At 42.6% G+C, this 13,375-nt stretch overlaps 1 protein-coding gene across 4 annotated transcripts in view; it reads left to right on the forward strand.

Annotated features, from left to right (window-relative positions):
• The window catches only part of LOC110532225 (protein piccolo), a 59,847-nt gene that overhangs the window by 13,983 nt on the left and 32,489 nt on the right, over positions 1-13,375 (forward strand). For all 4 annotated transcript variants that reach the window (XM_036976084.1, XM_036976089.1, XM_036976091.1 and 1 more), the window contains 2 exons: positions 5,404-5,495; positions 12,966-13,041. In XM_036976084.1, the coding sequence (XP_036831979.1) occupies positions 5,404-5,495; positions 12,966-13,041 (168 nt within the window). The remainder of the gene's footprint in view (positions 1-5,403; positions 5,496-12,965; positions 13,042-13,375) is intronic.

A 13,375-nucleotide genomic window follows, 5' to 3' on the forward strand; every position in this document is an offset into this window, starting at 1 on the left:
CATGGTGCTCAATGACCAGATGTAGATGGTATCATACACACAAACATATCAAACCCATTTCTGGAATGACCCATATTTGGATGGTACTTTACATATATCAAACTCATCATGGAATGACTCATATGTCGATGGTAATGTACTGTAAACGTATCATATTGTAGTGGTTAAGCAATCCATATCTGGAATGACCCACATTTAAATGGGTCTGTACATACACTACATGATCAAAAGTATGTGGACACCTACTCGTTGAAAATCTAACCCAAAATCATGGACATTAATATGGACTTGGTCCCCCCTTTCCAGCTATAACACCCTCCACTCTTCTGGGAAGAGTTTCCACTAGATGGAACATTGCTGCGAGGACTTGCTTCCATTCAGCCACAAAAGCATTAGTGAGGTTGTGCACTGATCAAATTGTATTTGTCACATGCGCCAAATAGAACATGTAGACCTTACAGTGAAATGTGTACTTACAAGCCCTTAACCAACAATGCAGTTCAAGAAATAGAGTTAAGAAAATATTTACTAAATAAACAAAAGTTTAAAAAAAAAATGATAATTACATAACAATAGCAAGGCTATATACAGGGGGTACCGGTACCAAGTCAATATGCGGGTGTACAGGTTATTCGAGGTAATTAGTAAAGTGACTATGCATAGATAATAAACAGGGAGTGGTGGGAGTGTAAAAACAAAGGGGGGTGTCAATGTAAACAGTTTGGGAGGCCATTTGAATAATTGTTCAGCAGTCTAATGGATTGGGGGTAGAAGCTGTTATTAAGGAGCCTTTTGGTCCTAGACTTGGTGCTCCTGTACCTCTTGTCGTGCGGTAGCAGAGAGAACAGTCTATGACTTGGGTGACTGGAGTCTTTGACATTTCTTGGGCCTTCCTCTGACAGCACCTAGTATATAGGTCCTGGATGTCAGGAAGCTTGGCCCCAGTGATGTACTGGGCCATACGCACTACCCTCTGTAGCGCCTTACCGTCAGATGCTGAGCAGTTGCCCTACCAAGTGGTGATGCAACCTGACAGGATGCTCTCGATGGTGCAGATGTTGAACGTTTTGAGGATCTGGGGACTCATGACAAATCTTTTCAGTCTCCTGAGAGGAAAAAGGTGTTGTCATGCCCTCTTCACAACTGTCTTGGTGTGTTTGGACCATGATAGTTCATTGGTGAAGTGGACACCAAGGAACATGACATTCTCAAACCGCTCCACTTCGGCCCCATCGATGTTAATGAGGGCCTGTTCGGCCATCCTTTTCCTATAATCTAAGATCAGCTCATTTGTCTTGCTCACATTGAGGGAAAGTTTGTTGTCCTGACACCACACTGCCAGGTCTTTGACCTCCCTATAGGCTGTCTCATCAATGTCGGTGATGTCTGTTACCACTGTTATGTCGTCAGCAAACTTAATGATGGTGTTGGAGTCGTGCTTGGCCACGCTGTCATGGGGTGAACAGGGAGTACAGGAGGAGACTAAGCACGCACCCCTGAGGGGCCCCAGTGTTGCAGATCAGTGTGGCAGATGTGTTGTTGCCTACCCTTACCACCTGGGGGCGGCCCGTCAGGAAGTCCAGGATCCAGTTGCAGAGGGAGGTGTTAAGTCCCAGGGTCCTTAGCTTAGTGATGAGCTTTGTGGATACTATGGTGTTGAACACTGAGCTGTAGTCAATGAACAGCATTCTCACATTTTGTATTTTTTTATTCTATGTAACCTTTATTTAACTAGGCAAGTCAGTTAAGAACAAATTCTTATTTACAATGACGGCCTACCCTGGCCAAACCCAAATGATTCTGTGCGATTGAGATTGTGTTATCTGTGGATCTGTTGGGGTGCTTCATGGCTACCAATGTGAGTGCTACTAATTATTTAGGCGGGTTACCTTTGCTTTCTTGGGCACAGGGATTATGGTGGTCTGTTTGAAACCTATAGGTGTTACAGACTTGGTCAGGCCGAGGTTGAAAATGCCAGTTCATCCGTTTGAGTACAGGTCCTGGTAATCCGTCTGACCTCGCTGCTTTTTGAATGTTGACCTGTTTAAAGGCCTTACTCACATTGGCTATGGAGAGTGTGATCACACAGTCGTCCGGAACAGCTGGTGCTCTCATGCATGCTTCAGTGTTGCTTGCCTCGAAGCTAGCATAAAAGTAATTAAGCTCATCTGGTAGGCTTGCGTCACTGGGAAGCTTCAATCTTAGTCCTGTATTGATGCTTTGCCTGTTTGATGGTTCATCTGAAGTCTTAGCGGGATTTCTTATAAGCTTTTGGATTAGTGTCCCGCTCCTTGAAAGCGGCAACTCTAGCCTTTAGCTCGGTGTGGATGTTGCCTGTAATACATGGATTCTGGTTGGGATATGTACGTACGGTCACTGTGGGGATGACGTCGTCGATGCACTTATTGATGAAGCCAGTGACTGAGGTGGTATACACCTCAATGCCATTGGACATATTCAAGTCTGTGCTAGCAAAATAGTCCTGCAGCGTAGCATTCTTGTCATCTGAACACTTCCGTATTGAGCGAGTCACTGGTACTTCCTGCTTTAGTTTTGCTTGTAAGCAGGAATCAAGAGGATAGAATTATGGTCAGATTTGTTCAATGGAGGGCGAGGGAAAGCTTTGTATATGTCTATATATATTCTCCTCTGGTTGCACATGTGACATGCTGTTAGAAATTAGGTCAAATGGATTTAAGTTTGCCTGCATTAAAGTCCCCGGCCACTAAGAGCGCCGCTTCTGGCTGAAAATGTTCTTGTTTGCTTATGACCTTATACAGCCCGTTGAGTGCGGTCTTAGTGCCAGCATCGGTTTGTGGTGGTAAATAGACGGCTGCGAATAATATAGATGAGAATTCTCTTGGCAGATAGTGTGGTCTACAGCTTATCATAAGGTATTCTACCTCAGGTGAGCAATACCTCAAGGCTTCTATAATATTAGACATCACGCACCAGCAGTTATTGACAAATAGACACACACCCCCGCCCCTCATGCTACCAGACATATCTCCTCTGTCCTGCCGATGTACGGAGAAGCCAGCCAGCACAATATTATCCATGTCGTCATTTAGCCACATCTCGGTGAATCATAAGGTATTACAGTTTTTAATGTCCCGTTGGCAGGATAGTCTTAATCATAGATCGTCCAGTTTGTTTTCTAATGATTGCACATTGGCCAATAATACGGAGGGTTGTGGTGGTTTACCTACTCGGCTAATTATTTTAAGGCACCCCGCTCTCCCCTCCCTTTTTCTCCATATTTTCTTCATGCGGATGACGGCCTATTTGGGCCTTGTCTCGACAAAGCAGTATATTCTTCTCGTCAGACTCATTAAATAAAAAATCTTTGTCCAGTTCGAGGTGAGTAATAGTTGTTTTGATGTCCAGAAGCTCTTTTCGGTCAAAAGAGATGGTAACAGCAACATTATCTATCATATGTTACAAACAATGAGAAAAAACAAACAAAATAGCAATTAGGCGATTATGCCTGGCTTGCACTCGGCATTCCAATTGATCCCAAATGTGTTCGATGGGGTTGAGGTCAGGGCTCATGCCAGTCAAGTTCTTCCACACCGATCTCGACAAACCATTTATGTATGGACCTCGCTTTGTGCACGGGTGCAATGTCATGCTGAAACAGGAAAGGGTCTTCCCCAAACTGTTGCCACAAAGTTCACAGAATTGTCTGGAAAATGATTGTATGCTGTAGCGTTAAGATTTATCTTCGTTGGAACTAAGGGGCCTAGCCCGAACAATGAAAAACAGCCCCAGACCATTATTCCTTCTCCACCAAACTTTACAGTTGGCACTATGCATTGGGAAGGTAGCGTTCTCCTGGCATCTGCTAAACCCAGATGTGTCTATCGGAATGCCAGATGGTGAAACATGATTCATCAGTCCAGAAAACGCGTTTCCACTGCTCCAGAGTCCAACAACAGTGAGGTTTACACCACTCGAGGAGACGCTTGGTATTGCGCATGGTGATCTTAGGCTTGTGTGTGGCTGCTTGGCCATGGAAACCCATTTCATGAAGCTCCCGATGAACAGTTCTTGTGCTGACATTGCTTCCAATGTCAGTTTGGAACTCGGTAGTGTGTGTTGCAACTGCAGACAGACAAGTTTTACGGGCTACGCGCTTCAGCACTCATTCTGTGAGCTTGAGTGGACTATGACTTCACGGCTGAACTGTTGTTGCTCCTAGACGTTTCCACTTAACAATATCAGCACTTACAGTTGACTGGGGCAGCTTTAGCAGAGGAGAAATTTGACAAACTGACTTATTAGAAAGGTGGCATCCTATGACGGTGCCACATTGAAAGTCACTGAGCTCTTCAGTAAGGCCATTCTACTGCCAATGTTGGTCTATGGCGATTGCATGGCTGTGTGTTCGAAACAGCCAAATCCACTAATTTGAAGGGTGTCCATATACTTTTGTATATATAGTGTATATCAATGCCATTTCTGGAATTCATGTTCATGCACTATTGCAAGGTCGCTCAGATACGGCTCACATTTGCATTACATACATGTGTTACCATAACAGTGGTATGTCTGAATACTAGGTAAGTATGTGTCGAGGGTCTCTCACACAATTATAGATGTAACACTGATCATGCTGTTGGATCACCCTGATAACACCATGCACTACCTCACTGTCTCAGGGCAAAGGGAACTGTACTGTGACTGTGGAAGACGCTACTCCACTTCCACCTAAAAATCTGTCTACTGTGTCCTTGACCCACTGTGGAGATGTTTCACTCTCTCTATGCATGACCTGTTAATCTGCACACACACACACACACACACACACACACACACACACACACACACACACACACACACACACGCACACGCACACACACACACCGGGGACCTCTGCATGCCAATGTGCGCATGACATACCTACAGTAGTTCAAATACATCCATCCCCATCCAGTCTCTTAAATGTTCACTGATCTGATAGTACTGGGGATGGGACAGTAGCTGGTTATCTACCATGCTGCCTTCACCTCTCCAGACAGCTCTGATCACTGATCACTTACGAGCAGTAAACATGGAGCAAAGGATGTGTTTATAAAGTATTGTAAAGGGGGTGCTACTTATACCCAATTTCACATTGCCATCTTGCTCCCACCCCAAGACACCTGCGTAGATCTGATCATCCACATTACGTAGACTCCGGCAAGCCTACCAGAGAGTGATTTGGAGTTATTAAAATATTGCAAATACCTTTAGATCTACAATAAGTGCGTATATTGTCCGTGGCTGGAGGCTAGTGGTTTATTTGGAGTTGGGCATCGATCCTGCTTACATTGTGTTTGACAATTGAGTATCCCCTCTCTGTCTGTGTCCCTGTCCCCTCCACCCCTGTGTCCCCCTGCCCCCATCTCTGTCCCTGTGTAGCGTACCACCTGAGGAGGGAGGACACTGACTGGTTTGATAAGCCTGCAGAGAGACAACATCAGGAAAATGGACAGCCTCTGGACAGGAGACAGGTGAGAGGAGCTGGATAGGATAAGTCTAAATTAGTGAACAATATTTAATACATAAACTGCTATATACATCTTCCCCCTCATTAAATATACATTGATAGTGCCTGTTTTGTTCATGTTGTCTTTAGCAGAGTTGTACTCAAACTGTAACCAGTGCCTGCAACCTGGTTCAGGTTATCAGTCAAACTATCAGGTTAGTTACAAACAGCACAGGAATGAAATGTTGCAGAAATGTGCTTTAAAGCAGTATCCAAATCCATAGGATGTAGCGATCACAATATAATAGCCATATCTAGGAAAACCAAAGTTCCAAAGGCTGAGCCAAATATAGTGTATAAGAGGTCATACAATAAGTTGTATAGGGATTTTTATGTTGATGATGTAAATAATTTTTGCTGCTCTGTGGTGTGTAATGAGGAGCAACCAGACGCTACACTTGACACATTTATAAAATTGCTTAATCCAGTTACTAATAACCACGCACCCATTATGAAAATAACTGTAAAAACTGTTGAATCCCCTTGGATTGTGAGATATTGAAAAATGTTATGGTTGAGAGGGATGAGGCAAAAGGAATGGCAAATAAGTCTGGCAGCACAACCGATTGGCATATGTACTGCAAATTGAGAAATCATGTGAATAAACTAACTAAAAATAAAAATAAACAATACTATGAAACAAAAATAAATCATTCAAAGAATGCCAATAATAAGCTTTGGAGTACCTTAAATGAAATTTAAATGAAATTTTGGGGGGAAAAAGTTAAACTCGGCCATTATTCATTGAATCAGATGGCTCATTCATCACAAAACCCACAGATATTGCCAACTTCTTTAATTATGTTTTCATTGGCAAGATTAGAAAATGTAGGCCTAACATGCCAGCAACAAACGCTGGCACTACACATCAAAGTAAATCTGACCAAATTATGAAAGAAAGGCATTGTACTTTTGAATTTTGTAATGTGAGTGTGGAGGTGGTGAAAAAACTATTGTTGTCTATCAACAATGACAAGCCATCAAGATCTGACAACCTAGATGGAAAATTACTGAGGATAATAGTGGACAATATTTGCCATATCATCAATTTAAGCCTACTAAAAGGGTGTGCCCTCTGGCCAGGAGGGAAGCAAAAGTAATTCCGCTACCCAAGAATAGTACAGCCCCCTTTACTGGCTCAAATGTGATGACCGCCTTGATTTGGTCTTATGTATCAAAATTTGAAATTGTGTTTTTTAGATTGGTTAAAAGCAGAGACACAGAGCTACAAACTGGTATATCATACACTGCATTTGAGGAACAATGCGAAAGTAATTCTGCTTTGAAAGTTGATAAACTTTTGAGAAAATGGCCCTTGAATGTTTTGGTACACCTACTGGAGAGCTTTTCATTGTCTACACACATTCAGAATTGTTCACACCCTTTTAAGCCAGCCCCACCCATCTCTTTAAGGATTCACATGTGAGGTAATGTGCTAAACAGTGAGTAGTGTAGTAAAGATTTAGACAAAAAGTTGTAGCCAACAATAAGTACAAATTCCAGGTAAACAGAAAGTGTCCAAATAAAAATATTTTAGAAATATTCGATGACACTTACCCAGACACACTTTTCTAAATTGATGGGTCATGTGAAAGAAATGCTATAACCCCCAGCCACATCTTGTTAAGTGGATGGGACTCTCCAGAAGTTGTAAACGGTACAGCCAAGTGGTTACTTGCAAAGTAGCAATATCAAAAATAGATAGTAAAATAAATATAAAGAAAAAAAAAAGAAGTGTCAATACCAGTAGAGAAAGAACATAACAATATACATGATGTTCAAGAACAATATCAATAAGGATATCAGTGAAATATATGCCATCAATCGGGGGTAAATTGGCTGAACAGCAGGATAAAAAAAGTAGCATCAACGTATGTGTTAGGAGAGAGTCATGTGACAAGAGGCACTGAAGATAGTGCTGATGGCTGGGATCTCGCCCCCAGTGATTAACTGGTCCGTCCAAACCACGCATGAACAAGGGAATCTATATTCAGGGAGCCTGTTTCTGTTCTGCCCTTGACTTTGGTGCAGGGCATGTGATGTCCATAGCCTCTTCCTCGCAAAACTCCCTGATCTTTTCAAAAAGATAAGTTTGTCTAGCTGTGTCCAGTCCAGGTGCTGCTGGTACAGGCAGACCATCTATGGGAGGAAAGATGTCAGCTTTGCGCAGCAGCTAAAACCTGGTCCCGACTGAGTCCGAACGCTCCTTGGCGACAACAGCACCAGACATCGAAGCTGTAAAACAGGAAAAAACTAAAAACTTGAGAAGACATTACAACTTTGCATAACATCAATTCACCTCTCAAGTTTAGATAAGAAGAATAACCTCAATAATCTTGTGTCAAGTCACTCTGGTTGAGAGCAGTAGCAACACATTTGCAGTTCTCCATGGCTAACATTATATATTTTGAAAAAACGGCATTAGAAAGGATTATCTACACATAACGAGCAGCTCATTTTATAGACAGAAGATGCTACAGGGCAGACCAATCCAAACTCATCTCTCGGTATGTCCAGCCCATTCATTATTTCAGTCAATCATGGCTAGCGGAAAGGTTCCTGTCTTTCTCTGTGGCTAAACCAACTAGGCTCATAATTTAACATTTAGACGACCAATTCTTATTGCTTTTAGCCGCTTATTGCTTTTACTCCTCCTATGTTCCTCTGGCGATGTAGAGGTGAATCCAGGCCCTGCAGTGCCTAGCTCCACTCCTATTCCCCAGGCGCTCTCTTTTGACGACTTCTGTAACCGTAATAGCCTTGGTTTCATGCATGTTAACATTAGAAGCCTCCTCCCTAAGTTTGTTCTATTCACTGCTTTAGCACACTCTGCCAACCCGGATGTTCTAGCTGTGTCTGAATCCTGGCTTAGGAAGACCACCAAAAATTCAGACATTTTAATTCCAAACTACAACATTTTCAGACAAGATAGAACTGCCAAAGGGGGCGGTGTTGCAATCTACTGCAAAGATAGCCTGCAGAGTTCTGTCCTACTATCCAGGTCTGTACCCAAACAATTTGAACTTCTACTTTTAAAAATCCACCTCTCTAAAAACAAGTCTCTCACCGTTGCCGCCTGCTATAGACCACCCTCTGCCCCCAGCTGTGCTCTAGACACCATATGTGAACTGATTGCCCCCCATCTATCTTCAGAGCTCGTGCTGCTAGGCGACCTAAACTGGAACATGCTTAACACCCCAGCCATCCTACAATCTAAACTTGATGCCCTCAATCTCACACAAATTATCAATGAACCTACCAGGTACCTCCCCAAAGCCTTAAACACGGGCACCCTCATAGATATCATCCTAACCAACTTCCCCGCTAAATACACCTCTGCTGTCTTCAACCAAGATCTCAGCGATCACTGCCTCATTGCATGCATCCGTAATGGGTCATGCCCCATTCAAGAAATGTAGAACCAGGAACAGATATAGCCCTTGGTTCTCCCCAGACCTGACTGCCCTTAACCAACACAAAAACATCCTATGGCGTTCTGCATTAGCATCGAAAAGCCCCCGTGATATGCAGCTGTTCAGGGAAGCTAGAAACCATTATACACAGGCAGTTAGAAAAGCCAAGGCTAGCTTTTTCAAGCAGAAATTTGCTTCTTGCAACACTAACTCAAAAAAGTTCTGGGACACTGTAAAGTCCATGGAGAATAAAAACACCTCCTCCCAGCTGCCCACTGCACTGAAGATAGGAAACACTGTCACCACTGATAAATCTACCATAATTGAACATTTCAATAAGCATTTTTCTACTGCTGGCCATGCTTTCCACCTGGCTACTCCTACCCCTGTCAACAGCACTGCACCCCCAACAGCAACTCGCCCAAGCCTTCCCCATTTCTCCTTCTCCCAAATCCATTCAGCTGATGTTCTGAAAGAGCTGCAAAATCTGTACCCCTACAAATCAGCCGGGCTAGACAATCTGGACCCTTTCTTTCTAAAATTATCTGCCGAAATTGTTGCCACCCCTATTACTAGCCTGTTCAACCTCTCTTTCGTGTCGTCTGAGATTCCCAAAGATTGGAAAGCAGCTGCGGTCATCCCCCTCTTCAAAGGGGGGGACACTCTTGACCCAAACTGCTACAGACCTATATCTATCCTACCATGCCTTTCTAAGGTCTTCGAAAGCCAAGTCAACAAACAGATTACCGACCATTTCGAATCTCACCATACCTTCTCTGCTATGCAATCTGGTTTCAGAGCTGGTCATGGGTGCACCTCAGCCACGCTCAAGGTCCTAAACGATATCTTAACCGCCATCGATAAGAAACATTACTGTGCAGCCGTATTCATTGATCTGGCCAAGGCTTTCGACTCTGTCAATCACCACATCCTCATCGGCAGACTCAACAGCCTTGGTTTCTCAAATGATTGCCTCGCCTGGTTCACCAACTACTTCTCTGATAGAGTTCAGTGTGTCAAATCGGAGGGTCTGTTGTCCGGACCTCTGGCAGTCTCTATGGGGGTGCCACAGGGTTCAATTCTTGGACCGACTCTCTTCTCTGTATACATCAATGATGTCGCTCTTGCTGCTGGTGAGTCTCTGATCCACCTCTACGCAGACGACACCATTCTGTATACTTCCGGCCCTTCTTTGGACACTGTGTTAACAACCCTCCAGGCAAGCTTCAATGCCATACAACTCTCCTTCCGTGGCCTCCAATTGCTCTTAAATACAAGTAAAACTAAATGCATGCTCTTCAACTGATCGCTACCTGCACCTACCCGCCTGTCCAACATCACTACTCTGGACGGCTCTGACTTAGAATATGTGGACAACTACAAATACTTAGGTGTCTGGTTAGACTGTAAACTCTCCTTCCAGACCCATATCAAACATCTCCAATCCAAAGTTAAATCTAGAATTGGCTTCCTATTTCGCAACAAAGCATCCTTCACTCATGCTGCCAAACATACCCTTGTAAAACTGACTTTGGCGATGTCATTTACAAAATAGCCTCCAATACCCTACTCAACAAATTGGATGCAGTCTATCACAGTGCAATCCGTTTTGTCACCAAAGCCCCATATACTACCCACCATTGCGACCTGTACGCTCTCATTGGCTGGCCCTCGCTTCATACTCGTCGCCAAACCCACTGGCTCCATGTCATCTACAAGACCCTGCTAGGTAAAGTCCCCCCTTATCTCAGCTCGCTGGTCACCATAGCATCTCCCACCTGTAGCACACGCTCCAGCAGGTATATCTCTCTAGTCACCCCCAAAACCAATTATTTCTTTGGCCGCCTCTCTTTCCAGTTCTCTCCTGCCAATGACTGGAACAAACTACAAAAATCTCTGAAACTGGAAACACTTATCTCCCTCACTAGCTTTAAGCACCAACTGTCAGAGCAGCTCACAGATTACTGCACCTGTACATAGCCCACCTATAATTTAGCCCAAACAACTACCTCTTTCCCAACTGTATTTAATTTATTTATTTATTTTGCTCCTTTGCACCCCATTATTTTTATTTCTACTTTGCACATTCTTCCATTGCAAAACTACCATTCCAGTGTTTTACTTGCTATATTGTATTTACCTTGCCACCATGGCCTTTTTTGCCTTTACCTCCCTTCTCACCTCATTTGCTCACATTGTATATAGACTTGTTTATACTGTATTATTGACTGTATGTTTGTTTTACTCCATGTGTAACTCTGTGTCGTTGTATCTGTCGAATTGCTTTGCTTTATCTTGGCCAGGTCGCAATTGTAAATGAGAACTTGTTCTCAACTTGCCTACCTGGTTAAATAAAGGTAAAATAAATAAATAAACAATGTATTTAATATTTACAGATGGCATACAAGTTTTTTAAGGCACATGAAAGTTCAAATGTTCCAGAAGGCATTTCTGCCAAATAACGGATTTTTTTTTTAAATAAACGTTCAAATGCCTCTCCTGTGAAGTCGTGACTTGCGACATACGCCTAGTTTCCTGAAACTGGTCACAAATAGCCGACCAATCAGCCTGTTACCAAACCTTGGTAAACTTTTTTAAAATAATTGCGTTTGACCAGATACAATGTTGTTTTACAGTAAATGAATTGACAACAGACTTTCAGCACGCTTATAGAGAAGGGCATTCAACAACCACAGCACTTACACAAATGACTGATGATTGGCTGAGAGAAAATGATGGTAAAAATATTTTGGGAGCTGTTTTGTTAGACTTCAGTGAGGCTTTTGACATTATTGTTCATATTCTGCTGTTAGAAAAATGTTTGTGTTATGGCACACCCCCTGCTATATTGTGGATAAACAGTTACCTGTCTAACATAACACAGATGGGGTTCTTTAATGGAAGCCCCTCCAACATAATCCAGGTAGAATCAATGCCATGAATCATGGCTTTGAGTAAAGCCAGTGTGTCCATGTGTGTCTCAACGCTATACATGTCAGCTACTACAGCGACTGAAATGACTGCAACACTTAACAAAGAGTTGCAGTTAGTTTCAGAATGGATGGCAAGGAATAAGTTAGTCCTAAATATTTAAAAAACTAAAAGCATTGTATTTGGGACAAATCCTCTTCTAAACTATTGAATAATAAGTTGAGGTGATTAAACTGCTTGGAGTAACCCTGGATTGTGAACTGTCATGGTGAAAACATACTGATATAACAGTGGCTAAGATGGGGAGAACTCTGTCCATAATAAAGTGCTGCTCTCCCTTCTTAACAAGGCAGGTCCTTTTTAAGAAAGCAGGGCCTAGTTTTGTCGCACCTACTGTTCAGTTATGTGGTCAGGTGCCACATAGAGGGACAATTGGCTCTGAACAGGGCAGCACAGCTGGCCCTTAAAAGTACCAGGGGTATGTATGTCAATGATGTGCATGTCCATCTCTTCTGGCTCAAAGTGGAGGAGAGATTGACTTCATCACTTCTTGTTTTTGTAAGAAGTGTTGATAAACTGAATGTACTGAGCTGTTTGTTTAAACTACTAGCACACAGCTCAGCCACTCATGCATAACGCACAAGACATGCCACCAGAGATCTCTTCATAATCTCCAAGTCCAGAACAGACTATGGGAGGCGCAAAGTACTACATAGAGCCATGACTACATGGAACTCTATTCCACATCAGGTAACTGAATCAAGTAGAATCAGATTTAAAAAACGAGTAAAAATACACCTTATGGAACAACAGGGGCTGTGAAGAGACAAACACACAGGTACAGACACACACACGCACACAAGCACTAGCATACGCACTCTACACACACGTACATTGTAATATTGTTTTATGGTGGTATTATACATGTTGTATTGTGGACATATAGCAGTGTAAAAATGTTATATGATGTACCATTTTATCTTTTGGTTCACATGTAATGTTAGTGCCTTAATGTGTTTGGACCCCAGGAAGAGTAGCTGCTGCCTTGGCAATTTTTTACAAACACTCCATGCACTGTGTGCCTCCCCCAGATTAAGCTGATTCCCTATGTGTTCCCTCACACCCGGCTCAAACTACAGAGGGACCCCAAGGACACCAGTGTCTCAGGTAGAGCAGAACACAGTAAACATTCTCTAATATGTAGATATCTGCTCATTAATGATAATAATAGGATCATCTCATGGATTTCCAATATAGCCGTTGATATATTGTTATACTGTATATTGTCCATTGATATACACTAACTTTCAAAAGTTTGGGTGCCACTTAGAAATGCCATTGACTTTGAAAGAAAAGCAAATTTTTTGTCCATTAAAATAACATCCAATTTATCAGATATACAGTGTAGACATTGTTAATGTTGTAAATTACTACATTAACAATGTAGTCATTTTAATGGAATATCTACATAGGTGTACAGAGGCCCATTATCAGCAACCAT

The sequence above is a fragment of the Oncorhynchus mykiss genome, chromosome 1, assembly GCF_013265735.2.
Source record: "Oncorhynchus mykiss isolate Arlee chromosome 1, USDA_OmykA_1.1, whole genome shotgun sequence".
Lineage (NCBI taxonomy): Eukaryota > Metazoa > Chordata > Actinopteri > Salmoniformes > Salmonidae > Oncorhynchus > Oncorhynchus mykiss.